Genomic DNA, 22224 nt, shown 5'->3' with positions numbered 1-22224 from the left:
TGGATCCTGTTAGCTAATATTTTATTAAGGAGCTTTGCGTCTGTGTTCATTAGTGATATTGGTCTGTAGTTCTCTTTTTTTGTTGGGTCTTTGCCTGGTTTGGGAATGAGTATGATATTAGCTTCGTAGAATGAGTTTGGGATTTCTCCCTCTGTTTCTATTTCACGGAAGAGTTTGAGGAGTATTGGTATTAGCTCCTCACTAAAGGTTTTGTAGAATGCGTTGGTGAATCCATCTGGGCCTGGGCTTTTCTTTGTTGGGAGGTTCTTGATTACCTCCTGTATCTCACTGTAAGGTATTGGTTTATTTAGTTGATTTATTTCTTCTTGGTTCAGTTTGGGCAGTTTATACTTCTCTAAGAATTTATCCATTTCTGTAAAATTATTGTTTTTTGCTGAGTAGAGGTTTTGGAAATAGCTCCTTATGATTGTTTGAATATCGTGTGTACTTGTAATTTTTCCGGTGTAGTCCTTGATTTTACGTATATGAGTCTCTTCTTTTTTTTGTAAGTCTTGCAAGGGGTCTGTCAATTTTGTTTATTTTCTCAAAGAACCAGCTTTTAGTCTTATTTATTTGTTGAATGGTCTTTCTATTTTCAATCAGATTTATCTCTTCTTTAATCCTTGTGATCTCTCCCCTCCTGGTGGTTTTAGATTCTGTCATTTCTTGTTTCTCCAGTTGTTTTAGTTTTATCGTGAGGTTATTCACCTGCTCTGCTTCCATTCTTTTAATGTGAGTGCTGAGGGCAATGATCTTGCCCCTCAGTACTGCCTTAGTTGTGTCCCATAGGTTTCTTTGTGATGTGTTTTCATTGTCATGTGGCTTATGAATTCGTTGATTTTATCTTTAATTTGGTCTGTGGCCCAAGTGTTGGATAGCAGCATGGGGTTTAGCCTCCAAGAGTGTGTATAGCCTTGGTGGTATCCTTTGTTATTGAGGGTTACCTTTAATCCACTGTGATCAGATATAATACATGGGATGACGTCAATACTTTTGTATTTGCTGAGGTTCTTTGTGTGGGCTATGATGTGGTCTATTTTGGTGTATCATCCATGGGGTGCTGAGAAGAAGGTGTATTGGGTCTCTGTAGGGTGGAACATTCTGTATAGGTCAGATCTATTTGGGATATGGTGTTACTTAAGTCCTCAGCTCCCTTGCTGATCCTCTGTGTGTTGGATCTGTCTCTTGGAGAGAGTGGGGTATTAAAGTCACCCACTATGATTGTGTTTGCGTCTATCTTGTTCTGTAATTCTGTGAGAATTTGCTTGACATATGTAGGGCCTCTTTTGTTCGGTGAGTATACATTTATCACCGTGATGTCTTGATTCTGGATTTTTCCTTGTATTAAAATGTAGTGTCCTTCTTTGTCTTTTTGAGTTGATTTTAATGAGAAGTCCAGCTTGTCTGAGATCAGGATGGCTACACCTGCCGTTTTGGTAGGTGCGTTTGCTTGGTAGATCTTGCTCCATCCTTTCATTCGAAGCCTGTTTTTGTCCCTTGCTGTACGGTGGGTCTCTTGTAGACAGCAGATGTCAACTTTTTGTTTGCAAATCCATTCTGCCAGTCTGCTCCTCTTTATAGGGGAGTTTAAACCATTTATATTTAAAGAGATCAAGGATAAGGTTGTTTTTTCTCCTTCCATTTTCTTGTTGGGCTGTTTTTTCCTCTTTTTTTTTTTTTTCTTGTCTTTAGTGAGCTATTCTTTCTGTTGGGCTTTGGCTATTGTAGTTTCTTTCTGTTTCTGTCTGTGTGTCTTGTATGATCTCTGTTGGGTGGGGCTTCCCTCTTAGAATTCGCTGTAGGGCTGGTTTTTTATTCACATACTCCTTTAACTCCTCTTTGGTGTGGAAAGATCTGCTTTTCCCTTCGAATGTGAACTCCAATTTCGTTGGATATTTGATCCGAGGTTGCATATTGTTAGCCTGAAGTACTTGGATGGTGTTCTTCCACTCACTTCGTGCTTGGTAGTTTGTGTGGAGAGGTCTGCTGTTATTCGGATCCTCTTCCCATTGTAGAAAATTTCTTTCTTCACTTTGGCTGAATTCAGAATTTGCTCTTTAATCTTGAGATCTGAAGTCTTGAATATTATGTGCCTTGGGGTGTCTTTTCTGGGGTCTGGCCTGCCAGGTGTCCTATAGGCTTCGGTTACCTGGATGGGGTCCCTTGTGAGATTGGGGAAGTTTTCTGCAATAACTTTATTGAGAACATGATTAAGCCCTCTGCTCTGGTATTCGGCTCCTTCTTCTATTCCAATTGTGCGCAGATTATATCTCTTGTCTTTGTCCATTAGTTCCTGGATTAGTCTGTCCTGAAGCTTCACCGTTTCTTGGAGTGTGGTCATTTTCTGGTTGTTGTCGGCTGCTTCATCGTCCAGGCGAGAGATTCTGGATTCCATATGGTCAATTCTTTGTGCTGTGGATTCAATTGCAGAGTTTATGGATGTCAGAGAGCTATTTATGGTTGTCAGATCAGCTCTGATCGTGGAAATTTCTTCCTTTAAAGAGTTGTATTTTAAATCTATTTTTTCATGCATTTCAATTCTTGGGATGTTAAGGTCTTCTTTAAAGGAGGCTTGCATTGTATCCATTTTTGCTTCCATTTCTTTAAAGAAGGCTTGCATTGTATCCATTTTTGCTTCCCTTTCTTTCTTGGCTTCCTGGGTGTCCTTCAAGATTTCCTCTCTAAACTCCTGGAATTGTTTTCTGATTTCATTTCTGACGCTTTCCATCATTCCTGTTAACATGGCCTCATTTGCTTTTTTATTCTCCATCTCTTCTTCAGTCATGCTGCTTTTTGGAGCTGGCCAGTTGGCTTGCTCTTTGATGAACTGTGTTATGTTTCTTTGTGATTTGTGCATCTGGAGATCTGCGGATGGCTTCTCAGGTTTGGTTTATAGCTCTGCCCTCCCTCCTGTGTAGGCGCGTCTACCAGAGCAGGTGCTGCCTCTGTGGCCCCACCCACCTGTGCGGGGTACACCTACCGGAGCGGGCGCTGTCGCCGGGGTCCCGCCCACCTGTGCGCTGTGCGCCCGCTACAACAGGCATTGGCGCTGTGGCCCCATCCACTTTAGCGGGGTACTCCTCCCAGAGTGAGCCCACGGTTGTTGGGTTGTGTTTGCGCCCTCCCGCAAGTCCGTTGTGGGGGGCGGTATGTGTGGGGCCCAGTGGGATCAACTCTCCGGGTGTGGGTTAGTGCCCTCAGACTGCGCCTCCGCTGCGGCCGGGGGGGGGGGGGGGCGTGATCAGGTCCAGGTGTCCCTGCTGTGCTGGTATTGCCCACCAGCACCTGTGATTTTAGTTGTAAAAGTCCTCGAGATCCAGGCACCTCGGATGGGGCTCGCACTGCCGGCCGTCCCCCGGCCCCTGTTGGGAAGGGGGTAGGGCCAATTCGGCCAGTTCAGGATCCTGTGCAGCCTTGGGGCTGCTCTGTCCTTCCCCTGCTAAACTGATTTCCCAGCGCCTGATGGGAGCTTCCCGCTTGATTTGGGGGTTCTTTGTTCCCTCGGGGTGGGGAAGGGGAGGGAAGGAGATCTAGCTTCTTTGTAGGGTTTGGGTTTCTGGTAGCTGGTCTCCCGTTGGGGGAGGGGGGGTAATGGGGGACTCACAGATCCTGGATTGTGTGTGTGTCCCGCGCAGCCGTTGGTCCTTCCTTTTCTACCTTTTTAATACTGTGAATAATACTGTTGTGAATGTGTATAAGTTTTTGTGTGGATATGTTTTTATTTCTCTGAGACTACAACTAAGAATGTAATTCTGCGGCAAATTGTAACTGTTTATCTTTTTTTTTCTTTTTTCTTTGGCAGTCCTGGGGCTTGAACTCAGGGCCTGAGCACTGTCCCTGGCTTTCTTTTGCTCAGGGCTAGCACTCTACCACTTGAGCTACAGCGCCACTTCCGGCTTTTTCTGCTTATGTGGTGCTAAGGAATTGAACCAAGGGCTTGGTGCATGCTAGGCAAGTACCCTACTACTAAGCTACATTCACAGCCCTTTTTTTTTTGGCCAGTCCTGGGCCTTGGACTCAGGGCCTGAACACCGTCCCTGGCTTCTTCCCGCTCAAGGCTAGCACTCTGCCACCTGAGCCACAGAGCCTCTTCTGGTCGTTTTCCATATATGTGGTGCTGGGGAATTGAACCAAGAGCTTCATGTGTAGGAGGCAAGCACTCTTGACACTAGGCCATATTTCCAGCACGCAAGCATAGCTATACATTTTTTTTTTTTTTTGTGGCCAGTCCTGGGCCTTGAACTCAGGGCCTGTGCACTGTCCCTGGCTTCCTTTTGCTCAAGGCTGGCACTCTGCCACTTGAGCCACAGCGCCACTTCTGGCCATTTTCTATATATGTGGTGCTGGGGAATCGAACCCAGGGCTTCATGTATATGAGGCAAGCGCTCTTGCCACTAGGCCATATTCCCAGCCCACAGCCCTTTTTTTTGGTTGGTTGTGGGCTTGAACTCAGGGCCTGGGTCCCTGAGTCTTTTTGCTCAAGACTGGTGCTGCTCTACCACTTTGAGCCACAGCACTATTTCTGTTTATCTTTTTGAAGAGCTGGCAGACTTTTTCAAAGTTGTGTAATTTGTATGTTCCAGCAACATGTGTAGATACTGATTTTTCCACATGTTTCTATTATCTGCCTTTTAAATTTTTTGGTCCATTGTGAGGCCTGAACTCAAGGCCTGGGCACTGTCCCTGAGCTTTTTTGCTCAAGGATACTGCTCTACCACTTTGAGCCACAGCACCGCTTCCAGTTTGGTGGTTAATTGGAGAAAGAGTCTCACAGACTTTCCTGCCTGGGCTGGCTTTGAACTGTGATCTTTACCTCTTAGGCTCCTGAGCAGCTAGTGTGATCTATCAGCGCCTGGCAATTACCTGCCTGTTTATTATAGCTGTCTCTGGGTGTGAAATGGTATCTCATTGTGGTTTCTTTTATTGCTTTGTCTTGTCTTGTTTTGAGTTGCTTTTTGAGACAAGATCCAGCCAGACAGGACTCAAACTTACTACATAGCTAAGGCTGTCTTTGAAGTTATAATCCTTTTTCTCACTTTCCCAATTGCTGTGACTATAAATATGTTCCAACACAATTTTCTTCATTATAGTTTTAATCTTCATTTCCCTGATGATTACTGTGCTTTCTGAAAAGTTCTTGTCTAATCTGGGCACTGGTGCTCATGCTTATAACCTAGCTTCTTTAGGAAGCTGAGATTTGAGGATCATGGTTCAAAGACAGCCCAGGTAAGAAAATCCATGACTCTGTCCATGGTTATCTCCAGTTAACTACCTTAAAGTTGGAAGTGGAGGTATGTCTCAAGAGGTAGAGTGGTAGTCTTGAGGACAAAAGCTGAGGGACAACATGTAGGTCCTGAGTTCAAGCCCTAGGACTGGCACTCCTCAAAAAAGAAGTTCTTATCTGGTAAATGAATTCTTTCTTTTCAAGTGTGGTTTGTTTAGTTTGTTATCCTTCTCCTGTGATCTTGCAGTCATTTGTGTGTCTTCATATTTTCCATGTGAGCTTATATTCTCTTAGTCTTTCTACCTTTACAGTTCTCTTTGTTGATCATACATACCTGTGTGAAGATTGTACACCTAATGCCTAGCTTATGATTCTCTCAGTAAGATGAGAGAGAGGCTCTGGATTAACTTCTGCTTCTCATCTTTTCCCAGAATCAGGCAGCTTTACCTCCCAGACCCTCACAGTCCCACTGTGTAGAATGATGCCTCACCTCTACTCTAGGAAGACCAGCCCTACTCTAATAGTTTCCTCCAGCAGATGCTTGGCTGGTAAAATTGGTTGTCAGTAACCTACCTAGAACAGTGTTAAGGAGAGTGGTGATGTACCAATCAGTCCCAACCCCCTGCCTTCTGCCTCATTGGTTTCCAGTCTATCTTTGGGCTACCCAGGCTTTCTGTACCCTGTGTTATGCCTTCTGTCTCACATCTGTGGCCTCTGACAAGCTGGGTTTGAGAAGGGACCCAGCAGGCCACCTGAAGAAACACATTTGACATTGCCCACCGTTATTTGACTTTGGAATGGTTTTTTTTAAATCTCCATCACTGTCATCTCACAAATGTAAGTTGAATAATTAATATGTGCCTAGCGCTAGTCTAGCTAGGGATACTTCACTGTGTTAAGACTCTGGAAGGAGATGACAGTGACTGGCTCAGAGATCTCCTGATCCAAGGTGAGTGCAGTGGTGGAGGGTAGCAGCACTGCTCTGCTTTGTTCTGAAGTTAAGTTCAGCCTGTCTATGGAAGTAATACTTGAACTACTTGAGTCCTGATTGACAAGGAAGAGCCAGACTGAAAAGGGCTCAGGATGGAAGGGCCAGGCCCAGGCTGGTGGCTGTGACTGGAACTTTATGATGGTAGAGGAACAGATGGGTGGGAGATTACCCATAGGGGTAATGGGGCCAATTCTGCAGGATTCTGCAAGTCACAAAAGAGGAGCTTGGATTAGATTCTGAACATACAGTGGGAAGCCACATAGGACTTGAGAACAAGAGGAAATGAATTTATGTTGTAAAAAAAGACTTGCTTGGGGTTGAGAATGTGGCTTAGTGGTAGAGTGCTTGCCTCGCATGCATGAAGCCCTGGGTTCGATTCCTCAGCACCACATAAACAGAAAAGTTCAGAAGTGGCGCTGTGGCTCAAGTGGTAGAGTGCTAGCCTTGAGCAAAAGGAAGCCAGGGACAGTGCCCAGGCCCTGAGTCCAAGCCCCAGGGATGGCAAAAAAAAAAACAAAAAAAAGATTTGCTTCTTTTTTTTTTTTTTTGGCCAGTCCTGGGCCTTGGACTCAGGGCCTGAGCACTGTCCCTGGCTTCTTCCCGCTCAAGGCTAGCACTCTGCCACTTGAGCCACAGCGCCGCTTCTGGCCGTTTTCTGTATATGTGGTGCTGGGGAATCGAACCTAGGGCCTCGTGTATCCGAGGCAGGCACTCTTGCCACTAGGCTATATCCCCAGCCCCGAGATTTGCTTCTTGTAGAGAATGGCTGATGTGGATGGAGTGGCAGCAGAAATACCAATAGGAGCCTATGGTAGTGGTCTAGGCTGAGTGGAAGGTGGTATATAGTGAAAGCAGGGCAGATGGAAAGAAGTCAGGAAACTCTAAAATCCATTAGGATCCTAGGACTCTCCTTGAGACTACTGGAATAGGAGAGAGGCTACTGGTTCAACAGCTGCTGTTTCAGTTAGGTTTCAGGCTACCCCAGAATATAAGTGATTTGTCATATTTTTATTTTTGATAGTACTGAGGATTCAACTCCAGGCCTTACTAATGCTTGAACTACACTCACAGCTCTTTTTTGCTTTAGTTATTTTTCAGGTAGGTTCTCATGCTTTTGCTGGGGCAAGCCCTAGATGTGGATGGAAACCCAGGCATATGATATCATCCCTAGTACTGACTGATGTGAATTCTCACTTATTTTTGCCCTGACTAGAGTCAAACTGAGATCCTCCTGCTTTCTACTTTCTGAGTAACTGAGATTATAGGCATTTAGCTACCATATGTAATGCATAATAATTACTTAATATTTTGTCTGATTTTGTTGATTGACTGCTTCAATAGGTTGATGGTTCTTCATGTGTTGAAGGCTGGGGTCATTTCTGTGATTGCATTCACCAGGGAGCTGTGTTGGAACTAGAATCACCAGGATACTTCTCTTCTCCCAGAGCTTGTGTCCAGGTGGCCTGTAGTTATTCAGTCATTTAGGTGAATTAACATGCTAGCAGACTCCCAAAAGGGAAGAAGGAAAGCTGCCAGTTGTCTGAAGGTTGAAAGTCTCATAGTGTTACCTCTGTCACTTTCTGATAGGTCAAAGCCATTCACAAGACCCATCCAGCTTAAAGGCATGGGTAGCATCAGTTGCCTTTCATTAGGAAGAGCTACTTAAACCCTCAGGATGAGAGGAATTGTTAGTGACTATGTTTAAAAACTTCTGAGCTTTGAATATTACTTTGAAACTTATTTTCAGCTTGGAAGAATTTCAAAGTTGGCCTTTGAAAATGTTAGTGTCCAGGTTGGGAAAGTATGAAAGCCAATTACAAAGGAAGAAGTCTTGCTCTTCTTTCAGTAAAGTTATTTTCTAGGCTACGAGCAAACTGATTGTACAAAAACAACTCAGGTTTCTAAACTTCATCTAGCCCTTGGCACACCACTTTATAAATGTGCCTTTTAATCTTCTACCTCAGCTCTTTGCTATAAAACCCTAATTGCACACATTCTGTTACTACATGACTGAAGGCCCTGGAGCAGCTTTCATTGAAAAACAGCATCCCGTGGGCTGGGAATATGGCCTAGTGGTAGAGTGCTTGCCTCGTATACATGAAGCCCCTGGGTTCGACTCCTCAGCACCACATATATAGAAAAAAGCCAGAAGTGGCGCTGTGGCTCAAGTGGTAGGGTGCTAGCCTTGAGCAAAAAGAAGCCAGGGACAGTGCTTAGGCCCTGAGTCCAAGCCCCAGAACTGGCAACAAAAAACAAAATAAAACAAAAAAAGAAAAACAGCATCCCTCATTGCATCTATCTTGGATTTATCTATCTATCTATTTATCTATCTATCTATTGCCTGTCCTGGCACTTGAACTCAGGGCCTGGGCACTATCCCTGAAATTTTGCTGAAGGCTAATACTCTACCACTTGAGCAACAGCTCCACTTCTGGCTTTTTTGTTGAGTCTCATGGACTCTCCTGCCCAGACTGGCTAAAAACTGCAATCCTTAGATCTCAGTTTCCTGAGGACTGCAGGTGTGAGCCACCAGTGCCTGGCTTTGCTGTCGAGGTTCTAAAAGAAACACATGGATTCCACTAGCTCTTCTAGGAAATCCTTCTGAGGAAGGGCCAGAATCTCCTTGCCCTCAAATCTCTGGTAGGGTTGAGATAGGCTTTAGGGATGCTGCATCACTCCCATTATTGCCCCCTTTTGTGGGGAATGCCCCAGGGGAGCTAGTGGCTATCAGTGTAGAGTCACATATGCCCAGGACTCTGCTGCCAACAGTAGAGTCACCACATGCTCTTGGGCAAACCCAATGGGCATTAAGGCATGAGTTGACTCCACCCTAAGCCCAGGCCTTCTGGAAAGTCCCTACCCCGAAGAGTCCATAAGTAAAGCTGTCTGTTACCTATTGGTTGTTGGTTACAACAGAAGATGGGTGATTCACTTATATAAGCTTTGGAAACTGCGCAGTAAACTAGATCTGCACCTCTGAGTCTGGTCTCCAGAGTCTGTCTTGCCTGGGTCTCTTTCGTAGGCTCCATCTCCACTTCTCCCCCCAAGCCACTGGCTGGCAACAACCTTTAGTAATGGAAAAAGAGACATGTTTTACAAAGTCCATACACAAGGACAGCAACATTTGGCTCCTGTGGCTCTTAGGATAACAATATGGTCATATAATATAGCTTATATGTGTGTTATCTACTAGATATTAATGCTGGTTAATGTGTAAGTTGAAAGCATAATATAGACAGAAGAAAACCTAGAGAAGCTGAGAAGTGTGTTCAACCCTGAATTTCACTCACTTATATGAAGATTTTTTAAAATTATATTTAGATTTTTAAAATTTGAAACTTGTGTCACTTTTGACTAATGGGTGACTTTGAACTGGTGTTAGTTTTTTTTTAAGTTATCAATTATTTAATGCTTGCTAGAACAGAAATAAAATCCCAACGTCAAACAGTGTGCACTCACATGAGGAAAATACTGAGTACCCAACAGTTCGTTGTTTTCGTAATGAAAGCAGATGCGTCTACGTTCCCATTTTGTTAGCTCTGGTAGGTGTTGTACAATTCCTCAGGCATCTGGGCACCGGTCAGTGGCAAGAGCAGAACCAATGCTGGGCCCTAAAGACTATCAAGTTTGCTGGCAACATCAGTATTTGTTTGCTTATTTGTATCTTCGCTGTGGCACACTTCTAATGGTGTTAGTTTTTTTATATGCTAATTTTAGGTAAAAATGCCTGCAAAGTATATGTTGAAACTTGAACTTTCCAAATAAGTAATACAGGATTGGAGGTGTGGCTTAGGAGGTAGGATGCTTGCCAATGAGTGATAAGTGTCAAATGCCAAGTTTGAGTCCCAAAAGGAAGAGCCAACTAGTAATGCACTTAGCATGCCCTAGGCCCTGGTTCAATCCAGAGCCAGGCAGGGTAGAACACCCCTATAATTACAGCACTGGGGAGAGAGGGTGCTAAGGCAGAAGGGTTTCAGATTTAAGGCCAGTCCTGACTATCTAGTGACACTCTGGACCATAACATATAGAAATGAACAGATCCTCTGAGTAATTTTGTTTTTATATAACCATTGTTTCTTTTCCATAGACTGCCTTACCATCTAGGAAAGGATTTCGGCACCAGACAACCAAATTTTTATATCGTTTGGTGGGATCAGAAGATATGGCTTTGGACCAGAGTATTATCAGCCCTTATACTTCTCGGATCTTGAAGCCTTATATCAGGTATAAACAGAAGAGATGTGATGTCGAGCGTGTAGTGAGCTGATATTTTTGGTTTCTGCACCCTATTCTGTTGACTGACTAAAGACCTAATACTGTAAGCAATTATTGGTGAGGACAGTTGTTCTACATCCACTGTTAGCCTTTTTTGTAATGTAAACAACAAGGATAAGTTATAAGTTGTCATGTTTCTTGGTGATTATCATAATAATTATTTTAAATATTAAAGTTGTATATATTTAATAGTGTATGAAGGGGAAAGAAATGGCAAGATGTCTCCATTTTGAGCCAGTACCTGAACTGGATGTTGGGACAGTTTGTAATGACACTTGTCCAGGCAGTGAAGTGGAGGTTGAGCTTTCTAGAGGCATCTGACTAAGAGAGCACAGTGTCGTCAGCTGTACCACACTTGATCTGCAGCTTTGTCATTCCCCTTACCCTCTTTGCTCAGCATTAGGTTCCTGGGTAAACATGTGGAGAGGCAATACATCCCTGTGTCAGCACACAGATTCCTGGAGTGACTCTGCATGCTGGTTCTATTTCAGCACTGTGTTCCCTGGTTGTCTCTGAATCAGCTCCTAGTACAATCCCTGTTGGGTATAGAGAAATCTGGCCTGATGAATGTGAGTTTTAAATCATACCAAAAAGCTGTAACATCTATAAACAAGTATATAAAGCATTGCAACTTAGTTTTATATTTCAAGCAAATCAGAAGTGTGTCTAAGTCATATAGCTAGAAATAATACTGAGTGTTTCTCTTGACTTGAATTTATTTATTTTCTGTGGTGCTGGAGGCGTGATTATGAGACAAAGCCACCCAAACTACAGCTCCTGTCACAGATTCGTTCTCACTTGCACAAGAGTGATCCTCACTGGATACCTGAGCCTGAAGCACCTCTCGATTACTGCTATGTCCGACCAAATCACATCCCAACAATCAACTCCATGTGTCAAGAGTTTTTCTGGCCTGGTATGTTCCCTTTCCCAAACAAGGCACATCAATTTTCAGTGTAGTTTGCCCTGCTAATTTTTACTTTATTTTTGGTGCTAGTACTGGAGTTTGAACTCAAGGCCTCATTTGTTTGTTTGTTTTTCTCCCAAGGCTGATGATCTACCACTGAAGCCACAGCTCCACTTTAGGCTTTTTTTCTGGCTAATTGGAGATAAGAGTCTCACAGACTTCTCTTTCCAGGCTGGCTTTGAGCTGTGATCCTTAGATCTTGATCTCCTGAGTGACTAGGATTACAGGTGTGAGCCATCAGTACCTGGCTACTCTCGTAATTTTTAAAATTCGTACATGCCATATGACCCTAAACTCTTACCCATATGATTTCATTGAGTTTATGCCTACTAACAAATAAATAAAGTACAAAATATCTCTCACTTTCCTAAGATCAAGAAGGAGCCAGAAATTAAAGTAATAAACAGTATTTTTGTTTGTTTTTCTTCCCTGTTTGTCTCTGCTTCCAGAATAAAAAGATCCATCCTGTTTTGCTTCTACCTATGTTTAGATACCAGGTAATGTCTATCAAAGATACACAGTCTGGTAGCTTGAGCATGTTTGGACACTTGTTTTGACTTAGTAATCATTCTTTATTTATTGTTTGTTTAGCTCTTCCTTAGAGTGTGCAAGTATAGCTAAAAGATTTTTTTTAAGCCAAATGCTCCAATCATAGATTTTGGAAATAAAAGTAAATCCAGGATGGTTTTTCATTTTGCCCATCTTAACAAAACAGTTTGAGGGACACATTCTAATTGCCCTGTTGCTCTGCTTTGAAAACTAAAGGAACTAGTGCATGTCTTCCAAATGTCAGAGAAGATTTCATCCAGATTAAAGCTTGCCACCATTATTGTCTCAGAATCATGTACTAGTTTGTGGGTGGCAGAGTTGTACTCAATCTTTTGGGAGTGGTATTGGCCACAGGTAACGTTCTAGAGACACTTGTTTCTGCCTTTATCTTCCATATGTTATGCACAGAATTCATTTTTATTTTACTTTTTTATTGTGAAAGAAAACATTCATTAGAGCTTAACAGTCATAATATAAATGGGATAAAGAATATGGTATAGGGCTGGGAATATAGCCTAGTGGCAAGAGTGCTTGACTCGTATACATGAAGCCCTGCGTTCGATTCCCCAGCACCACATATATAGAAAATGGCCAGAAGTGGCGCTGTGGCTCAAGTGGCAGAGTGCTAGCTTTGAGCAAAGAGAAGCCAGGGACAGTGCTCAGGCCCTGAGTCCAAGGCCCAGGACTGGCAAAAAAAAAGAATATGGTATAGATGCTTTCAGGGTATCTTTACCCAGCTCTGTCAGTCTTGGTGTGTGCCTCATCTCACACATTGTAGGAACCAAGACACTGAGACATTTTGAGATTTGCCAGTCACACACTTGGTAGAGGAGGCTGAGTCAAAGCCCTATGTGTCCATTTATGAACCTGATCACTCTAGTACCCCACCTGTCTTGCTTCTACTCTTTTAGCATATGTACTTAGAAAAGACTATGTTAATTCTGATATTTTCGAAAATTTATTTTTATGATCTGAATGTGTGGTATCTATGGTAATATCTTTGCCTTCAATTTTAGAATTTTTTTTAGCATGCAGGTGTAGGTATAAGTACAGACTAAACAGCTTGGCATTCATTAATTCTGAAAGGCACACAATTTGAATGTCTGGTTGTTTCTTTTCTTTAGGCATTGACCTGTCGGAGTGCTTGCAGTATCCAGATTTTAGTGTTGTTGTCCTTTATAAGAAAGTCATTATTGCCTTTGGCTTCATGGTTCCTGATGTGAAATATAATGAAGCTTACATTTCATTTCTGTTGGTCCATCCTGAATGGAGAAGAGCAGGGATTGCAACTTTCATGATTTATCACCTGATTCAAGTAAGTTATCTGTGCTTGTGATTAACACTAATCCATCTGATTTGCCCAAGGCTCTCTGAAAGACCAAAGGAGTCACAAGGCTGAGCTGGCTCTCCCAGTACAGCATGACAGAGAGTGCCTTAGAGACCAAGTGAAAGGAAACCAGGTGTCACCACTTCTGAGGTTGTGAAATCATGCAGATTAAAACTCTGGCCCCTAAAATAAGATTGCTATTGACACCAAGTTTCTTTGTGGGTGTGTCATAGGTAAAGCAACAAAGTACAAGTGTGACACTATGAAGCATGAGTGCTGTCCATGTTGGTAACGGTTCCTGCTCTAGAAGAAAACCCTCATAACTCTGAGAAGTCGGAGTAAAGTTGTACATATTGTTTTTTTGTTTTGTTTTGTTTTGGTTTGTTTTTTTTTTGCCAGTCTTGGGGCTTGAACGCAAGGCCTGAGCGCTGTCCCTGGCTTCTTTTTGCTCAAGGCTGGCATTCTACAACTTGAGCACAGTGCCACTTCCAGCTTTTTCCTATATGTGTGGTGCTGAGGAATCGAACCCAGGGCTTCATATATACAAGGCGAGCACTCTTGTCACTAGACCATATTCCCAGCCCAGTTGTGCATATTGTTTTAAGTAGTTATCAAAACTGTGTTGATATGGATGACTACTTTTGACTGTCACTGTGTAAATTGATGAGATCTTTTTAAGCCTTGATTCTAATATTCAACTCATCCTTTGATATATGTTTCAAGAAAAATATACCATTATTTGTTTTCTAACATTTAAAAAAAATCCTTCCTTTGAGCAAGGATTATTTTCCACTACAGAGTTTTTTTAGTAACTTTTTTGTTTGTTTGTTTATTTGTGGGGCTTGAACTCTGGGCCTGGGTACTGTCCTTGAGCCCTTCACCTCAGGGCTAGCGCTCTACCACACACTTGAGCCATAGCACCACTTCCAGTTATCTGGTGATTAATTGGAGATAAGAGTCTCATGGACTTTCCTGCCCAGGCTGGCTTTGAACCATGATCATGAGATCGCAGCCTCCTGAGTAGCTAGGATTGCAGGTGTGAGCCACCAGTGCCCGGCTCTGGTAATTTTTAGGAACCATTTGATTTCTAATAAATCTTCCTAATAGAGGATTTTGAATTTTTTTTTTTTTTGCCAGTCCTAGCCTGAACTCAGGATCTGAGTACTGTTCCTAAGTTGCTTTTGCTCAAGGCAAGTGCTCTGCCACTGAGTCACAGCACCACTCTGGCCTTTTCTGTTTGTGGTACTGAGGAATCAAATCCAGGGCTTCATGCACGATAGGCAAGCACTCTACTACTAAGCCACATTCCCAGTCCTGGGTTTTGAATTTTAGTGTGGGCAAAATTCATTTTTTGGTTTTGTTTTGTGACCAAGTCTTGCTATATAGCCCAGGTTAGCCTCAAATTTGTGATCCTTCTACTTTTCTCCTGAGTAGCAGGATTCTGGGGATGTACCACCATGAAGGAGATGATGGTGATAGAAAACCATTGCTTTTTTGTTATTTAATAAAACTAGCTTAATGATTCCAAGATCTTGGCTAGAAGCTTGAAAAACCTCTTCCTAGAAATCACTTTCCTCTAAACAGAGACTATGTAAATCATTCCCTGGCAGTTGAGATGTGCCACCTTGTGTTGTTTCAGCTGGGACTAGCTGGGTTATTTCTGCTGTGTCCTTTCTCTGTCACTTTATCCACAGAATTGATTATGTGTCCGTCATCTTGTTGTAGCAGAGTACTTCTGGGATTTTCTGTCATCAAGGTCCCAAGGGCATGGCAATGACAAAGATGATTTTTTTGTTGTTGTTATTGGTCATGGGGCTTGAACTTAGTGCTGCTTCAAACCGCAATCCTCAGATCTCAGCCTCCCTAAGTAGCTAGGATTACAGGCATGAACCTCCAGCGCCCATCAAGTTTTGTTTCTTTTTGCTGGTCTTGGGGCTTGAACTCAAGGTTTGGGCGCTGTTCCTGAGCCTCTTTGTGCTCAAAGCTAGCGCTCTCCCACTTGAACCACAGCACCACTTCTGACAAAGATAATTTGATTGTTACTGGTGCATCTAACTTAAGTCCTGGCATGGAGACAGACTTTGCTGAATGTTTGCTAGGCTCATCTTTGAATTTGGGCACCTGTACCCCAACCACACAATAAGCCCCAGGGCTCAAACACAAGGCTGGGCCAGTAGTATTTGGGCAAGTAAGTAGAATTTGCTCTGCTTGCCCATAACAATCTCTTATTTTTGGTATTGTGGTAGTGCTTCTTCTCTTGTCTCCAAAATGCATTTGATGCACATTGTCAGTTAAGCAGAGGAAAGAAGGAAGCTTTCTGGTGACCTACAGAATTCTTAATACAGGCTCTGAAAACCATACAGTATAAAAATCTCAGGGAGGGGGCTGGGAATATGGCCTAGTGGCAAGAGTGCTTGCCTCGTATACATGAGGCCCTGGGTTCAATTCCCCAGCACCACATATACAGAAAATGGCCAGAAGTGGCGCTGTGGCTCAAGTGGCAGAGTGCTAGCCTTGAGCAAAGAGAAGCCAGGGACAGTGCTCAGGCCCTGAGTCCAAGCCCCAGGACTGGCCAAAAAAAAAAAAAAAAATCTCAGGGATTCTGTCAACTTCAGCATTTCAGTGCCTTTCCCAGTAAAAGCAAGCTCCTGGTTTGCTTTTTTGCTCCTAGTTTGCTTTTTTGACTTTTGAGGTACCTCATCTTTTTTTAACTTTTTTTTTTTGTCCTTTCTTTTTTGGTATTGGGGATTGAACCTAGGACATTGCATGTGCAAGGCAAGCACTTTGCCACTGAGATAGCTCCAAGCCCTGGGGCACCTCATTTAGATAAAGAATCTAAAATTTTGTCTTGTATTCACAGGATGATTAGTACTTTTCCCCTAGTGTTAGGCTAGTGTTAAATGCAGAAATGTTAGTTCAGAGAAAGTAATCTGTCACTTTTGGAGGGATGGGAGGTTCAGAAGGTCTATACAAGATATTCAGACTTCATAATTGTTAATATTTTATATCTGTATATATGTATATAACTTAGCACCTTTTCTAGTGGGTCTAGAAAATAAATTCTTATACGTTTTTCTATGGGAGGAGTGAATATAAAGTATCTCGTTTGCAAAGGCAGAATTTACCATTTTCTCCTACTTAAGGTTGTCATAAGTTGATACTGATCTATAATTTTATTTAAAAGTAATTTAATTGTAAATAAAATAATAAAGCTTACAGTAAAGTATCCCAATTGGTCCTATGCTTCAGGGTAAAAAAAAAAAACAAAAACAAAAAAAACACTGACATTACGTCAGTTTGTTTAATCTTATGAGAGCTTAGATCAGCAGAAAATGCCTTTTGATTTCTAGCTGTTGCTAGCTACTGCAGTGCCTCGGCCTTGGTCCCTGATTTCTGTTTCTATAACTAATTCCCTGCACTTACAAAAGTTTCTTCTCCTACTCAATTTCCCTCAGGCCGTTTCGTTTTACCTTATATTTTTCTACTTTCTTGGCAGACCTGCATGGGCAAGGATGTGACCCTTCACGTCTCAGCAAGCAACCCTGCTATGCTGCTGTACCAGAAGTTTGGATTCAAGACTGAAGAGTATGTTTTAGATTTTTATGATAAGTATTACCCATTGGACAGTACTGAGTGTAAACATGCTTTCTTTCTGAGGCTCCGGCGCTGACATGAACTCAGCTTTTCAGAAAGAACCATTGGTTGTCAGAGAACAGCATCATGGATTGGGTAGGCAGTTACTCTGTGGGCTCTAATTGCTGTGATTAAATGTTCCTGCAATCCCCTCAGCTGGGTGAGCAAAGCAGTGGGCAGTGGAATGAGTAGTGGGCACAGCCACTGTCCTGTTCTTTCTGAAGTGGCTTCTACCATTAACTAAAAACTGACAGTATGTAAGAATAAAGAATAAATTGATAATCTTGGTGAGAGAGAGTCTGACTGTCTGAATTAAGAGGACAAGAAGATACAGGAGCTGCTGAAGGTCTGCACAGTGCAAGGCAGCACACTGCACTGTCTGGGAGAGAGATATGAGATGATTACATAACTTCTTTTGTAATCCAGCTGGGTGAAATTTACTTCAGGGGAGCTTCTGGGGCACTGAAGTTGTCTGTTACTGACTTTGGTCACAATCCAAAAAAATAAACCCCATGTCTGTGTCCACATGTTGCTTTAGTTATTCTGCCTGATAGATCTTCAGGAAGCTTGGATTGGTAATAAATGATCACTTTCTCCCCTGGCCTGAGTGGATGGTTTGTCATTGAGCTGAATGCTTTTAGATCGCATGCTATGATGGTGGCATGATGGGAGGGGAAGTATGGGGTGGTACAAGCAAAACCAGCCATGGCTATAGCTGCTTGCGGGTGTTGGAGGTGGACCATCAGTCAGGACTTTTTGGATCCAGCAAGAGTATTTCAAAAAATAGCCGATATTCTCAAATATAAATCTTTCCTTGTAGCAGCCCTAGTCTTTAGTCCATTCAGTTTGCTTTCAAATTTTCCCTAATTGAGAATAGTAGCTCTTAATTTTATGGAATATGGATAGCTTTGAGAATCTAAAGAGAAATGAATTCTCTAGAAAATTGCCCAAGTTTGCATCAGGCCCTTGGAACCCTATATAGATCCTCTGCTGTGGGGCTACTCTTGGAGATTGCAAGTCCCCATATTCACAGGATCATGTTGAGCTCCTACAGTAAGCCAGTCTCCAAGTGGTTCTGCCATCTAGGGTAGCAGTTTGGGTTTCCTTTCCTTAGGGTGATAATTTGAAGCTAACACTCTCATATCTCTTTTGTTGTTGTTTGTTTGTTTTCTTTTCCTTCCCAAATGAGTCTACTTTTTTTGGTTTGTCCTGCGGCTTGAACTTTGGGCCTGGGCACTGTCCCTTAGCTTCTGTTTGCTCAAGACAAGAGCCCTACCACTTGAGCCATAGCACCACTTTGGCCTTTTGTTTTGAGTAGTTTATTGGAGATGTGTTTCATGGACTGTCCTGCCTGGATGGCTTTAAACTGTGATTCTCAGATCTTAGCCTCCTGAGTAACTAGAATTACAGGCTCCTTTTTGATGGCCTTTTGTAGCTTCATAGACTCTAATCTAGAAGAAACAAACTTAATAAGCAGGTTAAAAAAGCAGTGACTAAATGTTACTCAAATTACTATACCAGATAGATGTCTCAGGAAAGGTATCAGTCAAAACAGTACCAGATGTCTCCTTATGGGAGCCTTCTTTGGGTAGCTTGCTATTCAAGTTGAGAGGTCTTGTGGCTAAATTTGTGGATGTTTAACTTGGATTTGCCCTGATCTGTTAATTTAAAAACAATTTTGCAAAGCACTTGCCTAGCATGTGCAACATCTTGGGTTCAACCCCCAATACCCAAAAAAGAAAAAATACAAAGTATAGTTAAAAACAACCATGTTTCTTTAGCATCACACACACACACACCCACACACACACTCCTTCCCTGCTTGACCATATCTAAACTGTTTTATTTTGTAAAACCATAGAAGCTAGGGGGTCCCTGTAGATTTATGGATCTTCACTATGTGTCTAAGTCCTAGCAACAAATCTTCACAGACAAGAGCAGGAATAATTTTCCCTATTCCTGACTTTTCTTGATAGGATTTAGGACTACCAGCAGGGGTATAAGTTAGGTAGCCTCCTAGTTCTAGGAAGCTGTGTTTGCCCGTAGCTGGGAAGGGCATCTGTTTTTTTCTGTCACTATAGAAATAGGTGACAGAAAAACAAGGGTGCAAGTTCCCATCCAATTGGAAGGCAGACAAGTGTGTACATCAAGTAGATATGCTTGTGAACTGTTTGTGTTTTGTTTTTTTTTGTGTTTTTTTTTGGCCAGTCCTGGGCCTTGGACTCAGAGCCTGAGCACTGTCCCTGGCTTCTTCCCACTCAAGGCTAGCACTCTGCCACCTGAGCCACAGCGCCACTTCTGGCCATTTTCTGTATATGTGGTGCTGGGGAATCGAACCCAGCGCCTCATGTATACAAGGCAAGCACTCTTGCCACTAGGCCATATCCCCAGCCCCTGTTTGTGTTTTTTTGAGATTGTCTCATGTAGCCTCAGCTGGCTTGAGTCAGCTTAAGCTGGACTCAATCTTCTGAGTGATTGTAGGAGTACACTACCATACCCAGATTTTTTTTCTTTTGTTTTTTGAGACAGGGTTGTGAAGACTAACCTTGAACTCCTTGAACTCAAGTGATCCTTCTACCTCAGCCTCCCAAGTTCTAAGTTTATAAGCATGAGCTACCATGTCCAGTTTCTAATAACTAGTCCTTAACTAGTTTCTTAACTAGTCCTCTAAAGTGATTCTCTACAATGCAAGAGGTAAAGATTTGGAAGAACATTCTCAAATTACCATGCTCTTATATATTTGAAATCATAATTTATTTTGAAATTTCAAATAAGGAGGCAGGGTATAATTTGGTTATTTTTTCTGTGCCACAAGTGGCATTGTAGTAAGGAGGTCAGGTCTGGCCAGGGCCATCATTGGCCACATGATGAGTTGTACTATCTAGCACCTTCTCTTGATGGGTGTGCCTGAATTCCTAGAGGAAAGAAAGTCCCATTCCCAGGTGATAGGTGTTCCTGAATCCCTAGAGACAGGTGGGCATTTGGCCTATAGGTTACTGAACCTGTCAGATAAGTGCCTGAGACAGGGAGCTTCCTGTATCCCTGCTCCCTGACCTGACCCTATTATGGTCAGGCCAGCTCAGGAGCCATTATGCCATGCCACATGTCTCTGTCTTCGAGGCTTGTGTCCTGTCTCTTGGCTGGTCTCAGTCACTCACCATGGCGTCCAAAGTCAGCTCTCTATTGGAGCTGAATTGGTTTGTTGATATTGTTTTTGTTTTCTTTCTGGCCTGTTTCCTGACAGTGTTAAGGGTATTTGCAGGCTGCAGGCCTTTGTAACAATTGGCTGCCTGCAGACTGCTAATACTCCAACAAAGACTCCAAGGTTTGATCCTTCAAAATGTGGCTTCTCGGATAATTTACTGTCTAACAGCATGAGTTCTAAATAACTGAGGAAGTTATATTGTCTTCATTTTTCTGGTCATTAATTCTGGTCACTATACAATTACCTAATACTTGTGAGTTCACTAGTGCATTTTTTATTCTAAAAACATTATAGAGCTAGGAACATAGAAAAGGTAGAACATCTTTGCCAAGCAAAGCAAGGATGAAAAGGCAAAGGCAAGATAAGGCACTGTTGTTTTGTTTTGTTTTGTTTTTTGTTGTTGTTTTTTTTTTTTTTTTTTGCCAGTCCTGGGCCTTGGACTCAGGGCCTGAGTACTGTCCCTGGCTTCTTTTTTGCTCAAGGCTAGCACTCTGCCACCTGAGCCACAGCGCCCCTTCTGGCGGTTTTCTGTATATGGGGTGCTGGGGACTTGAACCCAGGGCTTCATGTATATGAGGCAAGCACTCTTGCCACTAAGCCATATCCCCAGCCCCGCATTGTTTATTTTGAGGTGGAATTTTATGCACTTTTCTGCTTAGGCTGGCTTCAAACCTATACCCTCTGGATTTTAGCCTTCCGAGTAGCAAGGATTATAGGCATGAGCCATTGGTGCCCCATAGGATTCCAATATATCTTTTAGAAAGAGACAACTCAATCCACAACATCTGCCTGCAGTTTTGGTGATTTTAATGTTTCGTGTTTTTTTTTTTTTTTCAAATTTTTATTATCAAACTGATGTACAGAGAGGTTACAGTTTCATACGTTCGCATTGGATACATTTCTTGTACTGTTTGTTACCTTGTCCCTCATACTCCCCTTCCCCCTCCCCCTTACCCTTTCCCCCCCTGAGGTGTTCAGTTCACTTACACCAAACAGTTTTGCAAGTATTGCTTTTGTAGTTGTTTGTCTTTTTTTACCCTGTGTCTCTCAATTTTGGTATTCCCTTTCAATTTCCTAGTTCCAATACTAGTATACACGGTTTCCAATATACTCAGATAAGATTACAGAGCTAGTGTAGGTACAACCACAGGAAGGTGATACAAGAACATCATCAATAATAGAAGCTACAGATACACATGGGACGTTGAAAATAGTTACAACTGTGATATAAAAATATGGAACGCTTCACGAATTTGCGTGTCATCCTTGCGCAGGGGCCATGCTAATCTTCTCTGTATCGTTCCAATTTTAGTATATGTGCTGCCGAAGCGAGCACTGTTTCGTGTTTTTTATTCAATTTCCAGTTTCCCAGAAATGTTGACAACAAATTATAGAGATATAAAGAAACACAGTAGAATTCTATAAGCATCCTGTCTTTCAACATCCATACATACTTGCTTTTTTGTTGTTGTTTTAAATAAGACACTTCATGTTATTATTTGTCCTTTACAAATGTTCTTAAGGATTAAGCAGATTGATGACCCTGTTAAGTTACTGTAATGCACTTAGGTGTTGAGTTATCTTTCGATATGCCTTGTCTACTTCATATTCATGGCTGACACTTGACACACTTGCTGATTGTATGGTTTTTCACTGTGAAGAATGCTTGACTGCTTGTGCTCTTCTTACCGCTAATATGCTCTGGGCTAGTGACATGAAATATCCTTAAGCTATCAGGACTTACTTGCTATTTCAGTGGCTTGACATCTGGGCCACCAAAGAACTTGAACTTCATCTTTTAGGGATTGAGTTGTTCCAGAACTACTGCTGCACTTTGGAAAGACAAAACTGTGTGCCAGTGGCACCTTTTCCCATAGAAAACGTGCCCAGCTTTGCTTTCCGAGATGTCTTTGTTTTTATACACACTTAGTCAATAGGTCTCTGCCTGCCCTCAAGGCCTTGCTGGGTTTCCTTCATCACTCAATCACTTTAATTAAAAATGGCTGCGGCTGTAAGAACTCTTGTCTGATATATTTGCAAAAAAAAAAAGAAA

At 42.4% G+C, this 22224-nt stretch overlaps 1 protein-coding gene and 1 non-coding gene across 3 annotated transcripts in view; one reads left to right on the top strand and one right to left on the bottom strand.

Annotated features, from left to right (window-relative positions):
• Kat14 (lysine acetyltransferase 14) overlaps nt 1–17565 on the top strand; it is a 47541-nt gene extending 29976 nt beyond the window's left edge. The window contains exons 7-10 of one of the 2 annotated variants that reach the window (XM_048348745.1): nt 10303–10439; nt 11231–11406; nt 13131–13321; nt 16830–17565. In XM_048348745.1, coding sequence (XP_048204702.1) covers nt 10303–10439; nt 11231–11406; nt 13131–13321; nt 16830–17003 — 678 coding nt within the window. In that variant the 3' untranslated portion in view covers nt 17004–17565. Of the gene's footprint in view, nt 1–10302; nt 10440–11230; nt 11407–11906; nt 11955–13130; nt 13322–16829 lie in introns of those variants that run through there. The other variant, XM_048348746.1, reaches the window with a different exon arrangement.
• Nucleotides 17566–21400: 3835 nt separating this feature from the next.
• Nucleotides 21401–21507, bottom strand: LOC125354052. The gene has a single exon (XR_007211436.1). It is a non-coding gene; the product is annotated as a U6 spliceosomal RNA (small nuclear RNA).
• Between the last annotated feature and the right edge of the window lie 717 nt (nt 21508–22224).

The sequence above is a fragment of the Perognathus longimembris genome, chromosome 6 (genome assembly GCF_023159225.1).
Source record: "Perognathus longimembris pacificus isolate PPM17 chromosome 6, ASM2315922v1, whole genome shotgun sequence".
Taxonomy (NCBI): Eukaryota; Metazoa; Chordata; class Mammalia; order Rodentia; family Heteromyidae; genus Perognathus; species Perognathus longimembris.
This window is presented reverse-complemented; position numbering and strand designations above follow the sequence as displayed.